The sequence below is a fragment of the Pungitius pungitius genome, chromosome 15 (genome assembly GCF_949316345.1).
Source record: "Pungitius pungitius chromosome 15, fPunPun2.1, whole genome shotgun sequence".
Lineage (NCBI taxonomy): Eukaryota > Metazoa > Chordata > Actinopteri > Perciformes > Gasterosteidae > Pungitius > Pungitius pungitius.
The window spans coordinates 9,423,010-9,444,865 of NC_084914.1; the positions used below are offsets into that span (position 1 = coordinate 9,423,010).

General features: G+C 41.3%; 1 protein-coding gene across 2 annotated transcripts in view; it reads right to left on the minus strand.

Annotated features, from left to right (window-relative positions):
- Window positions 1-621: 621 nt before the first annotated feature.
- The window catches only part of clstn2a (calsyntenin 2a), a 96,064-nt gene continuing 74,829 nt past the window's right edge, over window positions 622-21,856 (minus strand). The window contains exons 10-18 of one of the 2 annotated variants that reach the window (XM_037458760.2): window positions 9,546-9,708; window positions 7,040-7,206; window positions 6,650-6,798; window positions 4,831-5,036; window positions 4,506-4,673; window positions 4,111-4,256; window positions 3,786-3,906; window positions 2,958-3,142; window positions 622-2,833 (exon numbers count right to left, since the gene is read on the minus strand). In XM_037458760.2, coding sequence (XP_037314657.2) covers window positions 2,603-2,833; window positions 2,958-3,142; window positions 3,786-3,906; window positions 4,111-4,256; window positions 4,506-4,673; window positions 4,831-5,036; window positions 6,650-6,798; window positions 7,040-7,206; window positions 9,546-9,708 — 1,536 coding nt within the window. In that variant the 3' untranslated portion in view covers window positions 622-2,602. Of the gene's footprint in view, window positions 2,834-2,957; window positions 3,146-3,785; window positions 3,907-4,110; window positions 4,257-4,505; window positions 4,674-4,830; window positions 5,037-6,649; window positions 6,799-7,039; window positions 7,207-9,545; window positions 9,709-21,856 lie in introns of both variants that reach the window. The other variant, XM_037458759.2, reaches the window with a different exon arrangement.

Genomic DNA, 21,856 nt, shown 5'->3' on the forward strand with positions numbered 1-21,856 from the left:
GATGACAATATACTTTTAAATGAATCCTGTTTTCCAGTGTCTTTTCCTTTAATGCTGTTGAAGTTTTGACATAAAATACAAAGACTGTAAGTTACTAAACTACTAGACTATTTTTCATGATTTGAATGGCTTTTTATTCAAGTTCTTTATTCAAGTCTATACTGTGACTTTCATTCAAAGACTAAACTATGCCTTTTCTGACTCACAACACTATGAGGTTTTTGGATGCACTATTCTCTTGTTTACGCTCCTTTCTTGAACAGCAGCCCGTCGATCGCATTGATGAACACATTGAAGGTAAGTCGAACCTTTGTGTCCTTTTGTGCTACTCATTTTCAGTTTTTCACCTACAATTTCTATTCTTAGCTTCTAGTTATGGGAATGTTTGTATGTTGACACTCAACAATCACCATGTTTTGATGTTTCTGATGTTTTGAAGGAATAGTTGACAGTCGTGTTTTTTTCCAACTCTAATAAAAGGGAATGAATTGAGGCCAAATCCTATTTTGTGTGCCAGAAACGTATGACGGTATGAATTCAGGCAGCTTTCTAACACACACACACACACACACGTGTACACACCCACACGCACACGTGTGCTTCATTCAAATAAGTGCTGTGAAGAGTCTAAAACAAGTCTTTATTGGTCAATATACAGAAAGCAGCGGGATGACCACTAAAGAGAGAGAAATCCCAACCATTTAGTTTACAAAAAGAAAAAGATACATATAAAATAACTGTCTTAAACATTTTTACAGGGTTTGTTTTTTTATGTAAAACAATCTTTTTCACTTTGATATTCAAGAAGCACAGTATGACGAAGGGGGACGAGCAAAACAAAGAAATTGTTTTACAATGATGACATCACAATCACAGGTTCCTAAAGGCCAACATAGAGGCGGGGGGGGGGGGGGGGGGGGGTACAGGAGACGTATCAGTTTCAGAGGGAGACGGATCTAGTAGCCATCAACAGGCCAGAAGAGATCATCATTAGATTGTAGACAAACTCGTCAGAATCAAACTTTGTCGGAGCGATGTCATTTAATAAAGCAATAAGGTACGAGAGGCTCGCTCATGACGTCCACCTTAATTGTCCGGTTGCGAAAGCTCGCATTGCCTCAAAACGATCAGTTTTATTCCAGTGATCGCCACTGAGCTGTCAACTAATGGTCGGGCAAAATCTAACCGGTTACTTTGAGTGCAGAGTGATTTAATCTACCCGTGTTATAATCTGTTATAACAATAAAGGGGCACTCCATCATATAAACACCTGACTGGTCACCTTGTAAAAGGAGCACTTCACTTTCCATCAAGTCTGAGAATCCGACCTCAATGACAGAATCTGGGATATTTGAGTTTGGACGTGTCTTACTTTTATCCTGGTTTCATGACGATATTGTACATGGTTATGGTGTTTTGCTCCTAGATTAGTACAACTCATGACAGTTTTATATAAACGGTCATTTAGTCATAAGAGAGTTTTCAGTAAGTTGTTTGAATTGTTACACACATTTGCCCAGAATCTATTGCAAACGAGTCTTAATTAAGATATTGAATATTACTGATATGGATCAACTCTAACAATGTTCCAATTTTGTCCTTAGCAATACATGAGCGGAAATCTAAATTGAGTACCCCTGTTTCTGTGTACTGGTCCTTTATACTGGGCCCATAATTGCATAGAGGGATCCTTTTACTATTGAATTAACAACACAGAAAGACATAACATCAGTAGCATACCATAACATCTGTGTATAATGAAAAAAGAAAGAACTGGTCTAAGCCTGGACAGTAGAAGCTACAATAGGCCACAGTATTAATAGATTTGGTACACAGGCAGATGTAAACAAACCAAATGTTTTAGTTTTACTACAATTGACAATAACAATGTTACTACTTTTTTCATGAGCTGATTTGCTGATGGAGCAGATCCTTTATAGAAACTAAAGGTTAGATTATATTATTATTTGGAAATAAGGTTACGGTTTTATTTTGTTTCTCTTTAGTGTCGAGGCCACAGAACTCAGCACTGATCACACAAAGGGAGAGATTTGAGTTAAATATTACAACAGAGGATATTTACACTGAGTGACAATACGGCTATGTTATACCTACTATAAAGGCCAAAATAATTTTTAAAGTTAATGGATACATTAACAAATAAATATATTTATGAATAACTCACCATCTTGCAGACAATCTGTTTGAAACCTAAATAATAATTTCATCGCTTAAATGTGAACATATAATCAGAAACCTGTTCTAGTTTGATATTCATCCTATATTTAACCTCACTGACTGCCATGTGAGTAACAACATACTCATGCAGACAATGTCTTCCACCACTGTGGGACTGTTTCTGTCGGTCTGACTTCATCCAGCAGAGGGAGACGTGTCATTAAAAACAAAAACCAGGGAAGATTCAAAGTGTTTTTTACAGCAACAGATTGTAAATATTTTGATCAGAGATTTCTGATTTGTTTGTTTTTTCGGTGTGTGTGTGTGTGTGTGTGTGTGTGAGTGGTTGATAGATAGAAACAGAGAGAGAAAGACGTATATGTAAAGAATGTCTGTGTGTGCAGGTTTCTGTCTATATGTCCGCTCAGTAAGTTTTGGAGGTTCTGTCCCAATCTATTTTTTTCTTCTGCTTTCTCTCACTCACGTCTTCTCTCTCTTGCTCTGCGCCCTCTTCATCTGCATCATCTGTATCACTGGTCACTCCTCCCACCTGCTCCTCATCCTCTTCTTCTTCCTCCTCCTCCTCCTCCTCCTCCTCCTCGAGGTCTTCTTTTACCTCCTCATCATCATCATGCACCTGAGCTCCCCCAACGTTCTAGAAAACAAAGCGGGATTTAGTAAATCATCAGATGTAATACAGCTATTTGTAATTTAAGTTGTCTCCTAGTCTTTAAATTAGTATTCTGAAGAAGTAAAACACTGAAAATAAGCAGTCCAACCTCCATGGGGTTGACAGTGATGTTGAGAGCAGAGTTGTCCCAGTCTTCCTCTGTGTCTTTAACGTCCTCCTCATCTTCTCTGGACCCTTCCTGATGAGTGGCGTGGATCCTGTACACGCCAATGACCACAATCACCACCAGGGCGGCAATGCAGACCACTATGACGACGGTGGCTACTGGAGGTGCTGCTGAAAGAGAACAGAGACGGTATATATAAAGACACAGTTTATACAATGGACACATTGATGGCTGCAATGCTCCACCAGAGAGCGAGCTCCAGTTTAATCATCATATTTCATCTGAAACGGGGAATGAAGGCCAACAAATCGGAAGGTCTATAGAAGTTTACATGTATGACTGTTATTTTTCATCTTTGCTTGATGTTGCTGCCGTTTCTTTCTGCGCTCTGCCATTGCTCCGCTTCCTCTCATCTCCCCCCAACTTTATGTTCCTTAAATTTGTGATGACTGTTTTAGCCCTCTGGGCTTCCCAGCCATGACTCAGGCTTGTAACGGAGGTTTGATGTATATTTTGGTTAAAGTAGAGAGCGAAGTGCAAGTCAGGGTGTGCTAGTACATAGATGTTTACATGTTGCTATGTATTTGTGACCTTAGTGCCTAAAAGGAGACAACCAGTGTAGCATCTAAAATATTTTTTTTTGTGGTATCTGATCCAATAAATTCCAAACTGTGTATATTTGGAGATCTAATTCATTTATCTGGGGGCTTCGCCAGTATTTTTTTGTTGTACAACAGTTGTAAGAAATAGTAATTTATTAACCCTAAATCTCCTCCACAGATGACATTTCAATGACATTTTGCGGCCTACCTGACATGTGTGAGTTGAGCGTGTGTATCATGAGCGGGCGGTGCACAGGTCTCATGTACTGAGGTTGGGCAGCCATATGATTGACATGTTCCACAGGGGCCGAGTGATGAAGAACACCAACCTACAGTACAGAGGAGAGACGGCTATTATTCCCCGTGGTATGAAAGGAACTGACTGAGCACAAGAAGGATCCAAAGCAAGGAAAGAGGCGTGAGAAAGGTAAATGACAAAGCACAGGGAGTTGCTAAACAGTGAAGAACACAGAGACAATAGGAGAGTCAAAAGAAAATTCAAAAAATTGAAACATGGGAGACATCAAACCGACCTCCAGATTGAACCCATTGCTGGTGTAGCGTCCGTTGAGCTCAGAGCAGGTGAGTCTGAACTTTCTCTCGCTCAGCGCGGCTGGTCGCCAGTTCCTGTAGCGCACCTGCCTCAGCGCCTGCTCATAGTGGGCCATGCAGTCCACCCCTTGTAACACAGGGACAAAATGTGTTGTACTGGGGCCTAGAATATGTCATGCAGCACTGAGTGTCAGTTCGTGTAATATGTTATTACAAGAGATTTCAGAGACAGCCGGCGTTCATCTTGTTGCTGAATAAAGGGCAACCATTTATAGAGATATTCTTCAAAGGGGGAGGGGGGGGATGTGGTGCATTTCATGAGGTCTTCGAGCACAGATCATTGGAGCCACACATCCTACCTGAGTGGTATCCCTACCGTATATTGATATTCCAGAGGTGGAGTTGGTGGCATCCAGGTGTTTTCCCAACAAGGCATTGTGATGAATCTCCAAGCTCTCTCTCTCAGGATTCAGCTCTTCCCCGATTACCAGCACATCGCAGTAGTCCAGGTTATGCATCACCTCCGTCACACCTTGTCTGTGGGCTGTATGCATTCACACAAAATTACTGAAAATGAGACAGTACACTCAGTATATCCAGTGTACAAAGAACACATTTTCTTCACCCTTAACAGAAATGTGGCGTACGTGGCCAGTGCGCAATGCAAGCATCTTAAAAATAGAGAGATCTTCTCCACTCACATCCACCAAAGCTGTCTCCCTTCATCACTGTGCTGGTGATGTGAAGCTCTTTGAAGAGGACCACACCCAGAGGGCCCCGCAGGTCATTGGCAGGTCTGACGAGGCGATTAGATCCTGCGATGGTGATTCTGGGTTCACTGGGCGGCAGGACCATGACCACCGACTTGATTTCTGGGATGGAGAGACAGGTGTCCTCGCCGAAACACCTGAGACACGCACACACATCAGAAGAGAGGCGTTACAGTGCGAGGTGGCCCCAGTGTTACTCCTCCACTGCTCCTATGTATTTGTGGCATTTTTGTGTCACAACCTCCTCCAGGAGGAATTAAAAGCAAATAACAACAACGAGTAATGGGACTACATGCTGTGGTTCCCCCCCCCCCACAGACGGCAGATTCAACATATCTGCAGAATGTGAAGGCGGATCTGTCTTTATCTCGGGGGGGGGGGGCTCTGAAGTGTTGTTCAGAGTTACACAGCATGTATTGCTGCTCCTCCAGCTCGCCCCACTTTATCGACCAGCGCACATCTAAGCTGATCTGACTCGTCTGCGTTTGGTGTTGGGTGTGGAGACGGGAGCAGACACATGAACGAGCGCTCCTATATAGCAGTGTGTAGCACATAGCTGAACACATGGGTATACAAGTTGTGTTAGGATGAACAAATACTTTAAGAATGAGGACACACGCACACACACACTCACACACACAAAAAACCCCGGAAAAATCCAGTGGTCAGCTAAGTATTACGAGCGGCAGGTTCTCTTAGGGTCACCAAAAAGATAAGCATTAATCATTTGTATGTTCATTGCAAATATTAACAAGAAGACAGCCATTTTTATGAAGCGTTGTCATGAGGACCAAACTGTAATTTCATTTAATAACAATGTGCCCAGCACTTCTCAAGATAACGGCCTTTGTTCAAATGTTGGGCAAATAGGCCGACGACTATCACCAGCCGCCGGAGGGGACAAAGTCATATCAAATCAAATTAAATTCAGACATGGAATCACAAAAAGACACAGAGGAAAAAAAGACCGCAAACAAGAGTGTCTTGCGATGGAATCACACGTTGTCATGACTGGTAATAAAAGAAAGAAAGAATGGAAAAGATTAAAAATAACAAAAGAAACAACAAGTTAATCCTCACAAGATGTTCCCGTTTATCCAAAGGCTCAATGCCCTCAAAAGCCAGCTAGTTTGTTTCTTGGTTCAATAGTTTATGCACTAGTTATACATCCTTTGCCATCTCACTGCATTCTGTGGCTTAAAGACAAAGACAGACACATGTGACCGAACCTTCTCTGGTTGTTCCAAGCTTGTAATACTGAAGACAAGTTGAACCACTTGTCTTCGGTATTACAAGCCTCATTTCACACATCACACTTTGTTCAACAACCGGATAGCTTCCTCAGACACAATACCTGAAAAATGTGATTAATAGGTTTTCACAACAAATGTGTCCAAAATCACTTAAACCAATGGCAGCTACTCAATGATATTGATAAGGTGAAAGGGGGTTTCTGTGGCTTCCACTGGGTAAGTTGTAAACACAGTGTCAATGATATAAATCAATACCATTTTGCTCTGTAGCCTTTGGCTGTAGGTTTAATCCATTTAGATGGAACTACTAGTGGCGGTTGCTAGTTGGGCAGTCTGCACGTGGAAGTTATGAATCTAAAGATCCCAAAGAGATCATGGACAAACGTTCAGATGGTAAACGGCAAAGAGAGTAGTTCGACCTGCGCTCTGTCACTGGGAAGCTCCCACAGCAAATACATGAAACCAAGTGAAGGTGGAGCTGGCGTGAGCGCCCTTACTGTACGGTGGTGGTGACGTGAAGCCGTCGGAGGCCCGCCGTGGGAAACTGGCGAGAGTTGATGTACGAGACCTTTGACATGGCAGTGTTGATGCTGTCCAGATCTTCTCCTTCCACCACCAGCAAAGACTGGGCGGGGTTAAAATGGAACTGGACACACAAATACTATTTTTACTCAAAACAATCTACCAGTTGATACACTTGTGTTCATGTTGTAGCTCATATTACTTAATATGTGTCTTTGCTTGATGAGAAAATACACCATACATGTTAGAGACATTTCTGTAACGTGAAGACATTATGGCCAGTCCTCACTTCTTATTTTGTCAATAAGTGTCCTTGCAGGGATAGAACTACAAAGAGAAGTGTGCGTTTATGTGTTATCACACACCTTGATATCCTTGGCGAGGCTTTCAAGGGAGTTGATATCGAGGCCTTCTTTGCAGGCCTGCAAACAGGAAATAACCTTCTGGGTTTCAATGCGGCCCGGTCGGATTGTCAGACCTGACAGGCTGCCGTGGAAATACTGGGTGAACCTCGGGGCGCCAACTTCCCCACCTAAAACCACAAGTAGGAAAAGAGGACAGATGTGATATGAGAGGTTAAAGAAATAGAAAGGGGCAAAGGACACGAGGGGTAAAAAAGGTCGGTTGGATAGATGCAAAATGTCAGCCGATTCCTAGTCTCACATTTTCCTTGGCCATGTATTAACTTTCCTTTCGGATTCTACAGCTTTCACCTGACCTGCAGTAACCCCTGCGTTCCTCCCATTCCCTCCTGCACCCATCTGTTCCAACTTCTCCATCAGCCGAGTAGCACATACTGGCACCCGTCCATTAATTACCCGCCAAATCGCACGCTCGGCTTCTGGCTTCTGCCTTCCAGCAGTTTTCTCCAAATGCCCCTTGGGACTCACGCTATCAAGCCTGATCTACTATTGGATTCATTTGCTTCATCCTTCCTGTCCGTCTGGTTCTGACTGTGTCCTGTTTTCAACTTTCAGTAAACATGAGCCTTTTTTTTTTTACCGGTAAGGTCGGAGTCAAGCTTTTGGTTTCAGAAGCGTTTAAACCAAGCCTCCGCAGGGTAAAAGATATCTTATTATGTGCTGAAAAGCACATGAAGTAATCCCAAAATAATATATTTTTTTTTTCACACACCACCCATTTTGACATTCTCATGTTATTTTCGCAGATATAAAATCCTTTTTTTAAATTTAAATTGTATACTCTATTTTTGGCTATTGAAATATTCAATTAAAAGAAAAGATCTTGCAACAGTATTATTGTTTTTCTGGCACAAAATAATATTAATCCAATACATTTAAATTGGAGATCAATTTTAATTGAATTTTTTCAGTATATATTTTGCCTTTCTGAATTTCATCATTTCAGTAAAACTAAAAGTGTAAAAGGTAGCCTTAATTTAGCAACATTAAACTACCCCAGACTCGGGATGCCTACTCTGCTCCTTGTTAGTTAACTATATTGTTCACTGTGCTGTCAGCGCTGCTTTGATACCCACTTTCCTGTTGCAAATGATTTGAGACGCCAAACACACATTCCCCATCCAGCTCCTGTATGGAAACACACGTCTTCTCTCTAGCTTCAGGGGTAGTGAAAACATGGCCTGAATGCCTTTCATATACCACGTCTCATCATTATGTTGTTGATTGTTGGGAAGAGGGGACGGATAAATGAGACACTCTGAAAGGCAATCTTGCTCGCTAATGGCCTGCAAAGTTATCAGTTGCGGCTTAGTGAAGCTTAAAGCGGCTTCATTGGGATGTAATAGCTGGCAAAGTTGTCTTCCATTCACTCACGCTAATCCTTCCTTCGGGGCTTTCTCTCACAATCAGAGATTCGTGGAAAGAGGCAGAAAGAGGGGCCTGCATGTAGCAACGAAGAAAGTGACAACGACAAAAAGAAAACCGCAATCAAGCAGAGGATGAACAGAAGTCTAAATGGCAACTAAAATGTCATCAGGATTGTGGCTTGTGATGATGCTGGTAAGCATTGTGTGCGTGATTTAGGCAGGCTGCAGAACGCCTCGGCACAGTCTCATTTCGCCCTCCGGTAAAGTACTTTTGTATAATCATTGCAGTCATAAACAAGGCAGCCGGGTAGCTGTTATTCATTGCAATGTGATCACCGCTCGCTCTCTTTCGCTGCCACCGAAACAGACACGCAGAATTTCCTGTCTGATACCCACTCTGCTCGTGACTCTCCATTTCAAAGAGAAAATACTCGCAGCCCCGGGGCATGAATCTTAATCTCTTTAATTATTTTAACAGAAAGTCTCCTGCTTCCCCCGTCTCTCTCTCTCTCTCTCTCTCTCTCTCTCTCTCTCTCTCTCTCTCTCTCTCTCTCTCTCTCTCTCTCTCTCTCTCTCTCTCTCTCTCTCTCTCTCTCTCTCTCTCTCTCTCTCTCTCTCTCTCTCTCTCTCTCTCTCTCTCTCTCTCTCTCTCTCTCTCTCTCTCTCTCTCTCTCTCTCTCTCTCTCTCTCTCTCTCTCTCTCTCTCTCTCTCTGCCTTCATTTTGTTAATAGCAATTCTCTATGTTTGTCACACTGTAAGTTTCCATCTTTTTCAGTTTCCACTTTGCATATTAAAAAGAAAATACATCCAATTAAATTATACCTGTGTATTAATCACCAGATGTCTTCTCAGTTTGAGAAAAAAATTGAGGGTTTTCAAAATAAATAATAATAAAAAAAAATTAAAGTTTTATTTTAGTATTTTGTAAATAATTGACTTTAAAACAACAATCACAGTTTAAAAGTTGTGTTCCTGATTTCATCTTTGGACTAATGTCTGTGTCACTCTAAAGGTACTTTAATTCCCGAAAGCAACACACACGCACACGCATGCAAGCAAGCACGCACACACACACACTGACCTTGCCAGCAGGCTCCCACAGTCAACTGCGTATCAATCTTTGCGGTGTGGATGGGCCAGTCATCGGTCACCAGGTAGGGTTCATAGGTCACCCCGTCCACAAATAGCGTCACTGCAGGAAATTCTGCATTGATGACATAATAGTGCCATTCCTTGTCACAGATCTGTAAAGGAGAGATATGTCATGATGTTATTAAGCCGCAGCACTTCTTGCTATGTGTTCAATTCATGCATTCGAAAAAGTAAATATTCCTGGTTTGCACTCACACAAAAATAGCACAGCCTTCAAAATAAATTACTCCGGGCAACTACATCTCTTTTCCTGGGGTGTTATTTAGGTTAGGAGCATTTTTCCGTGGCGGATTATGTTTATATGGATGCTGTTATGAAGATGATGATGTTTACTCCAAACATGCAGCCGAAACCCGAAGGCACATCCTTGAACGCTCTGCGGCTTTTACCTCAAATGAAATAGCAACAAATTCCTTTCCATTCCCGCTGAACCGTACGCTGTTACCGCATTTCTAATGAGGGTTTTGACTAATGAGCTGTTTATTAAAGGCAATGCAATGATAGACAAACACGGCTCTGGAGGACCCGAGTGCCAGGCATTAGCCGCCTCAAACATTCTGTAAAAATGTGGAGGACTTGAGGAACCCATTGTGTTCTCCCACTCCCGACCTGCCTCTCAGCCCACCAAGAACTCCCCCACAACATGTCAACTACTTTGCTAACTTATTAATCAACCTGCAGAATACGATTTATCAATAAAATGTCAGAAAATAGTTATACTAAATAAAGTGATAATAACAGAGCTCAATATTAAAACAATGTAGCATTTGCCGTAAAGCACAAGGTGTAACTTGCTTGACAGTGCTGCAAAGATACATATTAGGAAATGCTTGTGAATAGTGGGATAAAAATTCCTTTAATTTCACCTTCTTGACCGGCTCTTAGGATGAATGACACAAACAAACTTTGCATGAGGCCATACAACTTGAGTGCCAGAGAGCTAACTAATGCAGATTATTGCAATGCAAACCACTCATACTGCAAGTGTAGTTCCTTTTTAAAGTCATTTTGGCATCTGTTTTCTGTAATTAGTCTGCTGTGAAGGATCCATTTGAACCAACAGCCAAGAATCTTTTCACTGGAGAAGAGAATAGCTGCAATATTGAGATGCACAGAAAGAAACTGTAGGAAAGGATAGATAGATTTTCATTTAGATTAAATTTCACACTGCGGGCTCAGTGGCCACAAACACCTACGCACACAGAACACGCGCAGACACACATGCGCACACACACAAACAGGCGCACGCACACATCGCAACGGTGGTTCAATTTAAAATTGAGTCATTCACTATTTTTGATGGGGCAGAAAGTCCACATATGAATACCCACCCCTCCCACCACATAGTATCACATATCTCAGCAGATCCATATGCTTAGTTACTGTACTTTGCTTTCTTACATGCCCACTGGTAGATCCGAACCGCACAATTCATAACCATTTTTATCTGTCTGCTGCCGCAATTCTTTGGTGCTCAGCAAAACTGGTGGAATATGAAATCATTGTGTAAATTACAATTTATTGCTACAATGTTGGATCAACTTCAAGAGGGACAGCTTAAAATAAATTATAAACTCAGGCAGGACGCTGAGAAAGACACTGAAAAAGTAGAATTACAAGAAGCAGCTTTTTCTTTTTGAACTTGGGAGTCTCTCAACTTCCGTAGTAGAGCTTCTCTTTGGAGCTACAATGATGCTGCCAGATGTTTAAAAATCTGATACGAATTCATGTGAAAACCAATACAGATTTTATCCTTTCAATGTCCTGCTGCTTTTGTGCGGCTGCTATTTTATAACCACTGTTTCGGTGGACCTGCATGCAAATTATAGGAATGATCTCTAAAATTAAAATCAATCAGATTGGTCAATGATCAAAATGGTAAATGACTCACACCCACAAACCAACTCTCTGCTCCCATCTTCATCTCAATGAGGTAAACAGCCTCTGGCATGTTCGATCAAGGTGAGTAAGGGAAGTCGGCAAATCAGATGACACCATTTCAAGAATTACACAAACAAAATGGAAACATTAAAACAGGATAAAAAAGAATATTGAACTCAGGATATAAACTATTTGCAGATACCTCTAAAGTGATTATTATTTGAATGTTGCAAATTAACAGGATCAGGCGCCTCAATTGAAAGGAAGTAAACTAAATACTAACAGTGAATAACTAACTTATTTACAGATGCATCGCTTTCTTTAAATAAAAAACATTTCATGGTGTTTTTGTCCAAATAATAGACGGCATGAATTCAAGTAAAGCAACAGAACAGTTTGCTCATCAGTCAATTTGACCAAATATAATAAATTCCAGAATCAGCCAATACGCATTTAACATAAATGAATGCCGAGGCTGATGGTCATTACAATTTCAACATGATGATGGTGCCTGATGAGAAATCATTGGATCAACAAAATGATTCATCCTGAGGTGCCCCTGAAATATGTGTATTATATTTCCTGGTACTTCATATTTGACACTTATATCTTAACCAGAAATCCAGGGTGATTAGAGAAGACAGTAGGATCCATCCTCTGTGTGCTATGAATGTAAATCAGATTTCAATGCATTACTATCCCATAAAGGGACAAACAACATTACTTAGCCGTAATACTAATTAGTAGGTAATAAAATATTGTTGGCGAGAACACATTATCTTTACTAAATAGCTTGTAGTGTACACATTTACGTGCACTTATTGTATGTGATAGCACTCCTTTTTATAAATATTATCCAATATTTGTTTATATTGCCGATCTTGTATCTTGGTCTATATCCCACCAAACCTGAGAAATCATACTTGCGCACATACAGATGCTCACAAACAGACACGTGCAAACACATCATTAGCAGATCAGCAGCACTCTCTGGGCTGCTGAGGTGTGTTTGTATTCACGCTGCTTGTCTGAAGGCACATTAACGAGTGGGAGCATGAGAGCCGTTCTCCTCTGCAACGGCGTAACGAGAGTCAAGACAATGAATGCCCAAACGCCGTAATGAGCTGGTCCCTGAGCAGGCCTGGCGAGGATGAATGCAATCACCAGAGAAGTCCCCCCCATACCTCCACACGCACACACACAGAAAGTCAGAAAGATAAAGTGAGAGAGAACAAAAGAAGAGCCGCGGCAGCAGAAAGGCATTGAGGCCATGTCCCTGCTAATGTAAATACATTGTAAACTTAGTTTTAAAACCCTTTTTCAGACATTTGATCAAATTAAAATGGTGGTGGTCCCATACCAAAGGAAACAGAAGCGCTGAATTTAAACAAAGAATAGAGACTTCCATGACGTGTCCTAAATAGATAATTTTAAGACTGAAAGGGTTCAAAGTACTTTTCTATGTGTTGGATATAAGGTGTTTAATATAATAAATTGCTGATATTTAGGGTATATAAATCATGTAATGAAACATCCAGAAACCAAACTCTGACTCTATTTAATCAACATGTGACAAACACCTTTCCCCCCCTTTGTGGCTCGGCTTGCGTAGGAAAAACACAAGTGTGTGTTACCACACACTGATGTTGAAACAACTCACAGGTATCGTTAGCACCTGTGTTTTTCTTACTTTGACACGTTGAAAGTGGCATCTGTTAAAGAATTCATTTTCTCTTTAGCGCACACTGCTTGGTGACACAACCCGAGTCCCCAGCATAAGTTCGCACACTATCAACGTCAGCCGGAACGAGTGAAAACTCACATGCGGGGTGTTGGATCATTAATTACCCAAAGGGAACTTAATTAATTGGTTTTGCTGCACCTTTTAAGATTTTTATTTTGCAGCCGACATTTTGTCTCGCCGCACGAGGAAAAGCAAAGATTAAACACGATGCACACGAGTGCATTCGAACGCAGACGAAGACGGTTCTCTGGCCTGCTTGGACACTTAATGGATCGGAATTATAATTAATATCATTTGTTTCACTAAAGCTATTCCTGCTATGACAATGCCTTGTCTGCAGTGCATTAGGAAAGTGATGGGCAGAAGAGATTTTTTTAATCATCTCAAAACCCCAACTGAAGATACACATTTTCTTCTGAGACATACTTCATTTGGAGAGTGATCTAAGCCTCAGTTATAATACTACGGAATTGGTATCCAGACACTTCGAATTTCTATATTACTGCAACCCTTTCATCCCCCCCAACCGGAGCCAGATTGCCTTTGTCGAGTATATTACCATGCAATGGCAGTGTTTTATCACTGAGAATAAAACACCAGAGATAAGCTCATATATCTCGCGGAAATCTGCTCTGGTGCATTTACATCTGCACAAAAGCAAGGAGATGTTAAGAGAAAAGTGTCAAAAATACAATCTGGAGGCTAAATTTAGGTTATTATCCAAAGGATCTCTGACAAACTATTAGGAGTTGCCCTCTCCGTGTTAGAACAACTAAACAGAGAGCAGATTCCCAGATGTTATTTTGTATTGACCGGAGGTTAAAGGATTCAGGTAATAAACTAGATTGGCTTATTGTGCATATTGCTGCAGAGAAAAGACAAACACAACCCCTTATATCAGAGAGCATTTGGGGCATTTTGAATCTGCTGACATGAACAGAATAATGAGGACACTCTGCAGGCTGCAGAGAAGTCCTTTAACAGGGTCAAGTTTATTTTCATACAGTGGGGAGGTTTGGGGAGGGAGGAGCCTTCTTTAGACAAACCATGTACAATGGTTTTCCGATGTGATTTACCCCGTGATATGTGATAATGATTGTAAGGATTGGTTCTTTGTACAGTTTTTTTGTCCTTTCCAAACATATTATTTTCTGTTTAGCATTTAATTTGAGGAAATTGGGAGCTTTGTCCATAGGCACAACTTTCCTCCACTTTTCATCCATCCGGTTCCATATCTTTTTCTGAACTGTTTTCTTATTCTCTTTTTTTCCCCACATTCTCTCCTAACTTGCACCTCTCTTCCTTTTCATTTCTGTAGCTCCTATTCACATTGCTTGCCTCTGCTCTGCCACTGTTTTAGCACTGCATTATTGATGCATATCTATTATTATCCGTCAGCGTGGTGGTGGGGAATGACACAGATAGTGGGGAAAAAAAGAAAACCGGTAAAAAAGAAAAAATGAAAAAAGGGTTTGCTAACATGTTGTATGTACATGGGAGGGAAAGCTGCTTTTTCTCGGTTGTGAGAAATAACGTCATTGGAGAGAAGTACTTGATGAAAATAAAATGAACATAGAAAATATAGTTAAACTTTGAGTTAGGATTCTATTTTGTTCCATTTTTGCACGCGCCTCTCTTACGTCCCGACTTACGACATACTAGCCCTGTGCAGCCCTTGTTCTGCTACCAATTTCCTTCAGTGTCAAGCAGTCAAAAAAGGGAAAAGTAAAGATGAATACGCCCTGTTTTGGTGCGCAATTTGGGGTCCCCATTTGCGCCCATATATCTTTCTCAAAATGCTTGGAGAAACATAGTAGAACTACACTGAAATCCCTCGGTTAAACATAGTTTTAACAGACTGCTTTTTGTGCAGCTGCATGGAGGCCGTTTGATACAGAATTGACGTTTCCACTCCTCTGCAACGACAGCGCTTTGTGAAAAGAATGTGCCCTTTTCTATGCGTGATGTCTATGGTGCATGAACTGATGTATGTGCATGCCTCTGGACCTTTGTGTCACAGTGGGGCAAAGACTTCATCAGCTTTGCTGTTAATCCGATTGCAACAACGTTCAAGTGTATAACCAACATTCTTGTCAGTGACACAATTGAAAAACCTCTACAGAGAGTTAGACGACGCATAAGATTACCTGACATTCTGCCACTTCTAAGTCTGCTTTCATATGCGTTTTCCCACAGATTTTTCAAAATCTTTGTGCCTGTTTGTCTGAATTGAAAATGAATTCTCAGAAGTTATAGTTGTGTTTGTTACACTGCAGAAAAAAATCATATTCACTACTCCAAACATATATGAATGATTCAATTTCGTTTCAAGGTATTAAAAAGAAGAGGAGCCAGACAGGGACAGAGAGCCTGTGTAATGGTCCACATGCCCACCGGGATTTGTTGCAGCCAATACACCAATCCTAGTTAGCGGACCGTAGACACATGTAAGTATTGTAACCGGCGACTGAGCTGTAGAACCGCTGATGCTTTCAGCTCTAGATTTTGATTTAGTGTGGAGGGGAGGGGTTGCTAAGGATGAAAACAGTGCGAGATTGAGCCGGGGTTTCAGGCTCACCCAAAACAATCACAACAAGGTAATGGTTAAAACATTCTAATGGTTCAGTGATTTTAGATTACATCATGCGTTTAGAGAAAAGTCAACATTAAAAGCTCTCTTTGCCCAAAGCAAATGAAGGACTTGGAGAAGGAAGGAAATGGACAAGCAGTGAGACGGACGGTTAAAGAGGTCGAGATGATGGAAGGACAGAAAAAAGATAAAACTGATATGGAAGAAACAAGCTGTTGATACATTAGTGTACTGACGCAGTGCTTACGACTATGGAAGTAAATCTGTGCCATCGGGGGTTGAAATAAAAAGTTGATTGAATTTCTAGCACTGAATATTTATGCATTGAAATTATGTACCTGAATGTTTTTCAACATTAAAACACCGCAAAAAAATTCAACCTAAAAAAAAAAAATGTTGAAATATTCGAAATGGAGGCTACAATATTCAACCGCAAAAAATTCAACCTTGGCACACCAATATGCGGAGGCTACAATATTCAACCCAAATAAATTCAACCTTGGCACACCAACATCCGGGACACTAAGGTAGAGCAATCGATTCTAGATTCAAGATCAGTAGCGTGCGTCAAGCTGAAGGAGCGAGCACCCAAAACACCTTCGGCTTCGGATTGTATCCATGTCCAATAATAACGGGACTTTAACTCTTCTTCATGCCATCAGTGTGGCAACGTATGAAGAAATACATAAAAGAACATATAATGTTCACCCTAAACCAAAACGTTTGCTTGCCACTGACGATATACAACTCTATTAAATTATACAAATCAACTGAAATCGATTAAGCTCGGTTGGCCGAGTGGGTAGCACAGCCGCTCTGTGGCACTACGTTATTTTGCGCGACACGGTTCGAATCCCGGTTGTGGCGGACTTTTAATAAATGTTCTTTTATGTATTTCTTCATACGTGGCAGTGACGTAGTGCTCACTTATACAATCGTAATCGCTGCAATGGATATGGGATGCATTTTTGAACATTTTCAGAACAATATGTTTGCAAATGTGTGACGACTCAAGTGACGGAGGCAGACAACACCTGCCTGCCGGGGGGAAACAAACACGCACCCGAAGCCAAACCAGTAGGTTCAAAAACCAGTAGGCACGTAACACCGGGGGAAAACAAACACGCACCCGTAGCCAAACCAGTAGTTCAAAAACCAGTAGGCACGTAACACCGTCACTGAAAAATGGGTTCTCGTTTCAGACTTTACGAGCAAATACAGGATCCCTTTGAGATAAATTCTAAAGCCTCGCATTAAGACGTACATCCCTTTATGTAAGACTCTGCGCTACTTGCAGGTCGCTGTGTTGTGCCAGATCCTCAATAAAGTTTACCCATGGCCATGAAGACTCATTTAACGTTACGTGGACTTTGAATGTCGCTTAATACCCAACTGAGATCGGCTTGTGCCGCTGTGAAAAAGGATCCTTCCACCGACGCTACTGCGGTTATTCCTGCATGTCCTGTCGGGTTTATGCGTCTGCGCGCTCCGTTAAAGCCGCTGCCCCCCCCCCCCCCCCCACTACGATACAGCGGCTCATCTGCCTCTTCAAGCGCGTTCCTGGTTTTCAAAACTCCGCCAATCACTCCTAACAGCTTGTCCAAGGATCTCAGCATCATTAAATGAATTCAAAACTAGAAGAAGAGGCGTATTGTGAGCGGCTGTACGCTCTCGTTTAACTTCCGCTTAGTTCATGTCCAACACAGTCTGTTAATGTACAAATGTCAGCTGTCTATTACGGAATCTTACAGACACAAACCACACTGATGACACGAAGAAGAGTTAAAGTCCCGTTATTATTGGACATGGATACAATCCGAAGCCGAAGGTGTTTTGGGTGCTCGCTCCTTTAGCTTGACGCACGCTACTGATCTTGAATCTAGAATCGATTGCTCCTCCTTAGTGTCCCGGATGTTGGTGTGCCAAGGTTGAATTTATTTGGGTTGAATATTGTAGCCTCCGCATATTGGTGTGCCAAGGTTGAATTTATTTGGGTTGAATATTGTAGCCTCCATTTCGAATATTTCAACATTTTTTTTTTTTAGGTTGAATTTTTTTGCGGTGTTTTAATGTTGAAAAACATTCAGGTACATAATTTCAATGCATTAATATTCAGTGCTAGAAATTCAATCAACTTTTTATTTCAACCCCCGATGGCACAGATTTACTTCCATATACGACAGTCAGCATTTCTGCTGAGTGGTTTAAAAGTAGCAGATAATGGCATTAAGCGCTTACCTCATTCACATACAAACACACACCGGAAAGACATATACATTGAGTGAGATGCATCAGCTCAGCATCAGGGTAACGCAGGAAGTGCCTACAGCAGACAAAGTGCAGCTGAGCTCTCAAATGAGGTTATTTGGAAAAATAGCAACGAGAAAACACACACACACACACACACACACACACACACACTGAAGATTTATACGCTGGAGGCAACACTCAATATCTTCTGTTGCTCTTTGTCTTTTTCTATTTTGCCCCCAAAGAAAAGTGAGACATGTGGGTTTCATCGCTGCTAATTTGCACTGTTTTCTATTATTATTATTCCTAAGTTTTGTGCATGCTGAGCCTGTGTGACTTGCACAATTAAGAGCTATTCTCTGCCAAAGTATACATCTCCAACAATAACATGTCATTTTTTTTTACCTTTACAGATGTACTCTTGCTATAACTGCACTACTGCAGGTATTATAACAATAACACAGATTTAAAAATAACTAACTCAAGTTAAAAATTCATCAGTCTATTCTATCAGTCTATTGTGTTTGAGGTAGAACTGAATCGCTCTTTGAATTGGAACTTCAATCTCTCCTGGTATCTACAAAAACACAGGCAGAGAAGGAACAACCACCTACATTAAAGCACACAACTCCACCAACACCATCCAATTAATCTCCTGGGACACAAAGGGGAGGCTTCTAATCGACAGCGGACAGAGAACCAGCCGCGTGGCATAAACGGTCAGATAAGGCAGACATTCGTAGCCGCTGTGTTGACAGGTAAGGAACGGGAATTTGAACAACTCCAACGTTGAGGCTCAACAATGAAGCTCTGACATAAATGATCAATAGTGGGGTCTCGAGCAGTGTGATTGAGGATTCACAATGCGTGATCTTTGGTCCTTGTATACTGTTGTTGAAATCTCTGATCGGAGAAAAATGAAAACAGTTCATTTCATCAAATGTGACCCTCCTGTTTGCATAGATTTATTTTTTCCTTGTCTATCAGCACCCTGGCGTGATGTAAATAAAACCATATTTCTAAAGGTTTTAAATCAATGGCATATCACAAACACGTTTGTTCTTTATTTTACTATGCGGTTATCCTAGTAGTTGTAAGGTTGTTCAAACTTGAACCGTAGGTATAAAATGCATAGAATAATGGCTTCTTCTTTATACAATTCTCTCCCTTGCCTGTTTTATGTGTTTGGATGTTTGACCCATTCCTCCCATCTTTGGTTTACAGGACGTTAGAAAGAAGGACTCCTGATTTGTATCGGACTGTTTTGACTGTGAGTGAATACCTTTTGAACAGCTGGATTGACCTGATAAGCTTACAAGCATTAAGGAGAATAAATAATCGTCCTGATCCACCCTTTGCCTCCTTCAATTAGGCTGAAAAAGAGGAAGGACAATAGGCATCCTGTGTGTGTGCGCCTCACAAACACACTGAAAAATATGCCAGTGCTTATAGACGTGTGTGATGGTCTGAGTCTGATGCGACATTCCTTTAGTGTGTTCGATCTGCATGGAAAATGGAAGGCTCCACCTCTCCCCTTCTTTATCTCCAGCTTCCTTTCATCCCTCGTCTACCCCTCCCCTCTCAGGGGGAGAATTGCAAAATCAATAGCGCTAAATGGAGTTGCTGCGGAAGCCATTGAGTGTCCCTTCTAAGTGCTGGAGGAACAAGACGAGTAAGAAGCAGCTGTGACACCCCAGTTACGTCTTCTCCTTCTCTATCCAACACATTCATTTTCAACAGTCTCAACTCCCCGAGCTTGTCCACATTATTAACTACAAGGCTGCAGTAGCTTTGACCCTTTTCCTTAGTAAACCATTTAGTGGAGATTATGAACAAGAAAGTATTGGTATTAAACTCAAATGGTTACATTAGCACAGTAACACAATGCATAATTTAACAGGCTGGTGTCGTCCAGAAAACTGTTCTTAATTCCAGATGTTACACTGGTAATCTTAAATGACGACACCTCTAAAGTCACACATGGGACAGGGAGGTGTCCATTAAAACAGGAGATCGCAGTTGGTTCCCCACGTGAAACAAAGTGCCACCATCATGTCTCGTGGTCATTGAGTTTACGGCCGTTGGCATGTGGGTTTTTTCCGCATCCGATGAACGCGAGTTACCACGTGAGGACGACCTTTCAATCAAAGTAAACCCGTCCTAAAGCACACTTTGACTCTGCACTTTATTTACCGTTATATCATTTGAATGTCTTTGAATACTTAGAGGGGAAATATACCCACTATACAGTGCAATCACAAATTCCCACAGTGGAACAAAAAAGAAGTCACTACCAATCCCCCGATGCAACGCCCTTTATGGAGCAGATGGTTAAACGTCGGTTTATCAGCAGGGAGTCCTGATTGAGTGCTATTTCTCAGCTATTTCTCAGGATTTCCCTTGTCACAACAGGCAGAGCACAGGTGCAGCTAATAACACAAGAAATGGCTCGGTTCCATCGACTGTCATTTTGCAGTGATACCAAGAACTAGAGCTGGGTCAGTCCTACGTGGTTAATATCAGATGTCCTTTTTCCTGCGTTGGCAGAAAAAAGCTTTACTTTCAAACGTTTGATCACAGTTTTATTTCCACTTCCAATAACATGTATGCAGCTACTGGTGTTAAACCCTTAGACGATTGTCAATGTTTGTTTAAACTTTTCTTGGTGGAAGCCAATAATGAATTGAGAGAGCTCTTAAAAGTACCCTTTGAAAAACAGTCCAGAAATCATAACCATGTTCAGTTCATGTTCAACCAGTTTTAAATCAAAGAATGTTTTAAAAAAGATAAATGTGCTGGCATTTTGACTTGAGTTAAACGGTCTAAATAACCTTCTAGTATTTTCAGACTCTCCAAATAGAAAGCCACATTGTGGAGGGCTGCTGCTGTTTTGCATTACGTTATAAGACATTATGCTCACTGCTCCTTCTTGTAAAAAAACCATGTGCTGCTCCAGGGCACAAAGCGGATATTGATGTCAGCTTTTATATTAAAAAAAATGTAAATATAGTTGTTAATGGCACAACATATTTCAATATGCAGGGAGACACTAACCTAAAAAAGCATGACTACACCAAACTGCACTCGATTTCTTTGACTCTTCCCAAATGTGCTCGTATGATGTCATCCTCTTATTAACCTCCAGTACTTCAGACTATTTTCCATTTATATTTAATGAGACTCTCTGCACAAGTGATTTGTACTGGTGAGTAACTCATCCCGTATTCTCTTTGCTTCCTCCGTGGTCCTGTGCGAGATCTAAACAAAAGAAGCAAATGGGATACCCAGGAGAATGAGAGCGAGAACAAGGGGAAGCGAGACTGAAATAGAACCGAGTCTTGAGGTTGTTTGCTTGTTTGCCAAAAAAAGGCAGCAGTCAGATACTTGGCTGCCCTTTTCTTTGTCACAGCCACCTCCATGGGCCTCAGGAGAGAAGAACCCTGGACTAAGAAAAACACTTTTCATTCTACCTTTGAACAGCAAGAAACAACCACGGGGCAGAACGGTACACATCGGCACTGATGCCGGGAAAACACACGGGAATGTTTGCATGCGGGCAATCAAGGACTGTTTAACTTCAATAAAACAAAGACTTGAATACAAACTAATATGATAGAAAGGATGAATCACAAATATCAAAAAATTGCAAGGTGAAAGATATGAGCACACATTCGGGGAAAGAAACAAATACAGATCTTTTTTAATCTGCATAGTGAGCGAAACAAATCAAGAGCTTGGTGTGAAGCCTTTTGTGATAATCTCAGTTTCAAGTGGA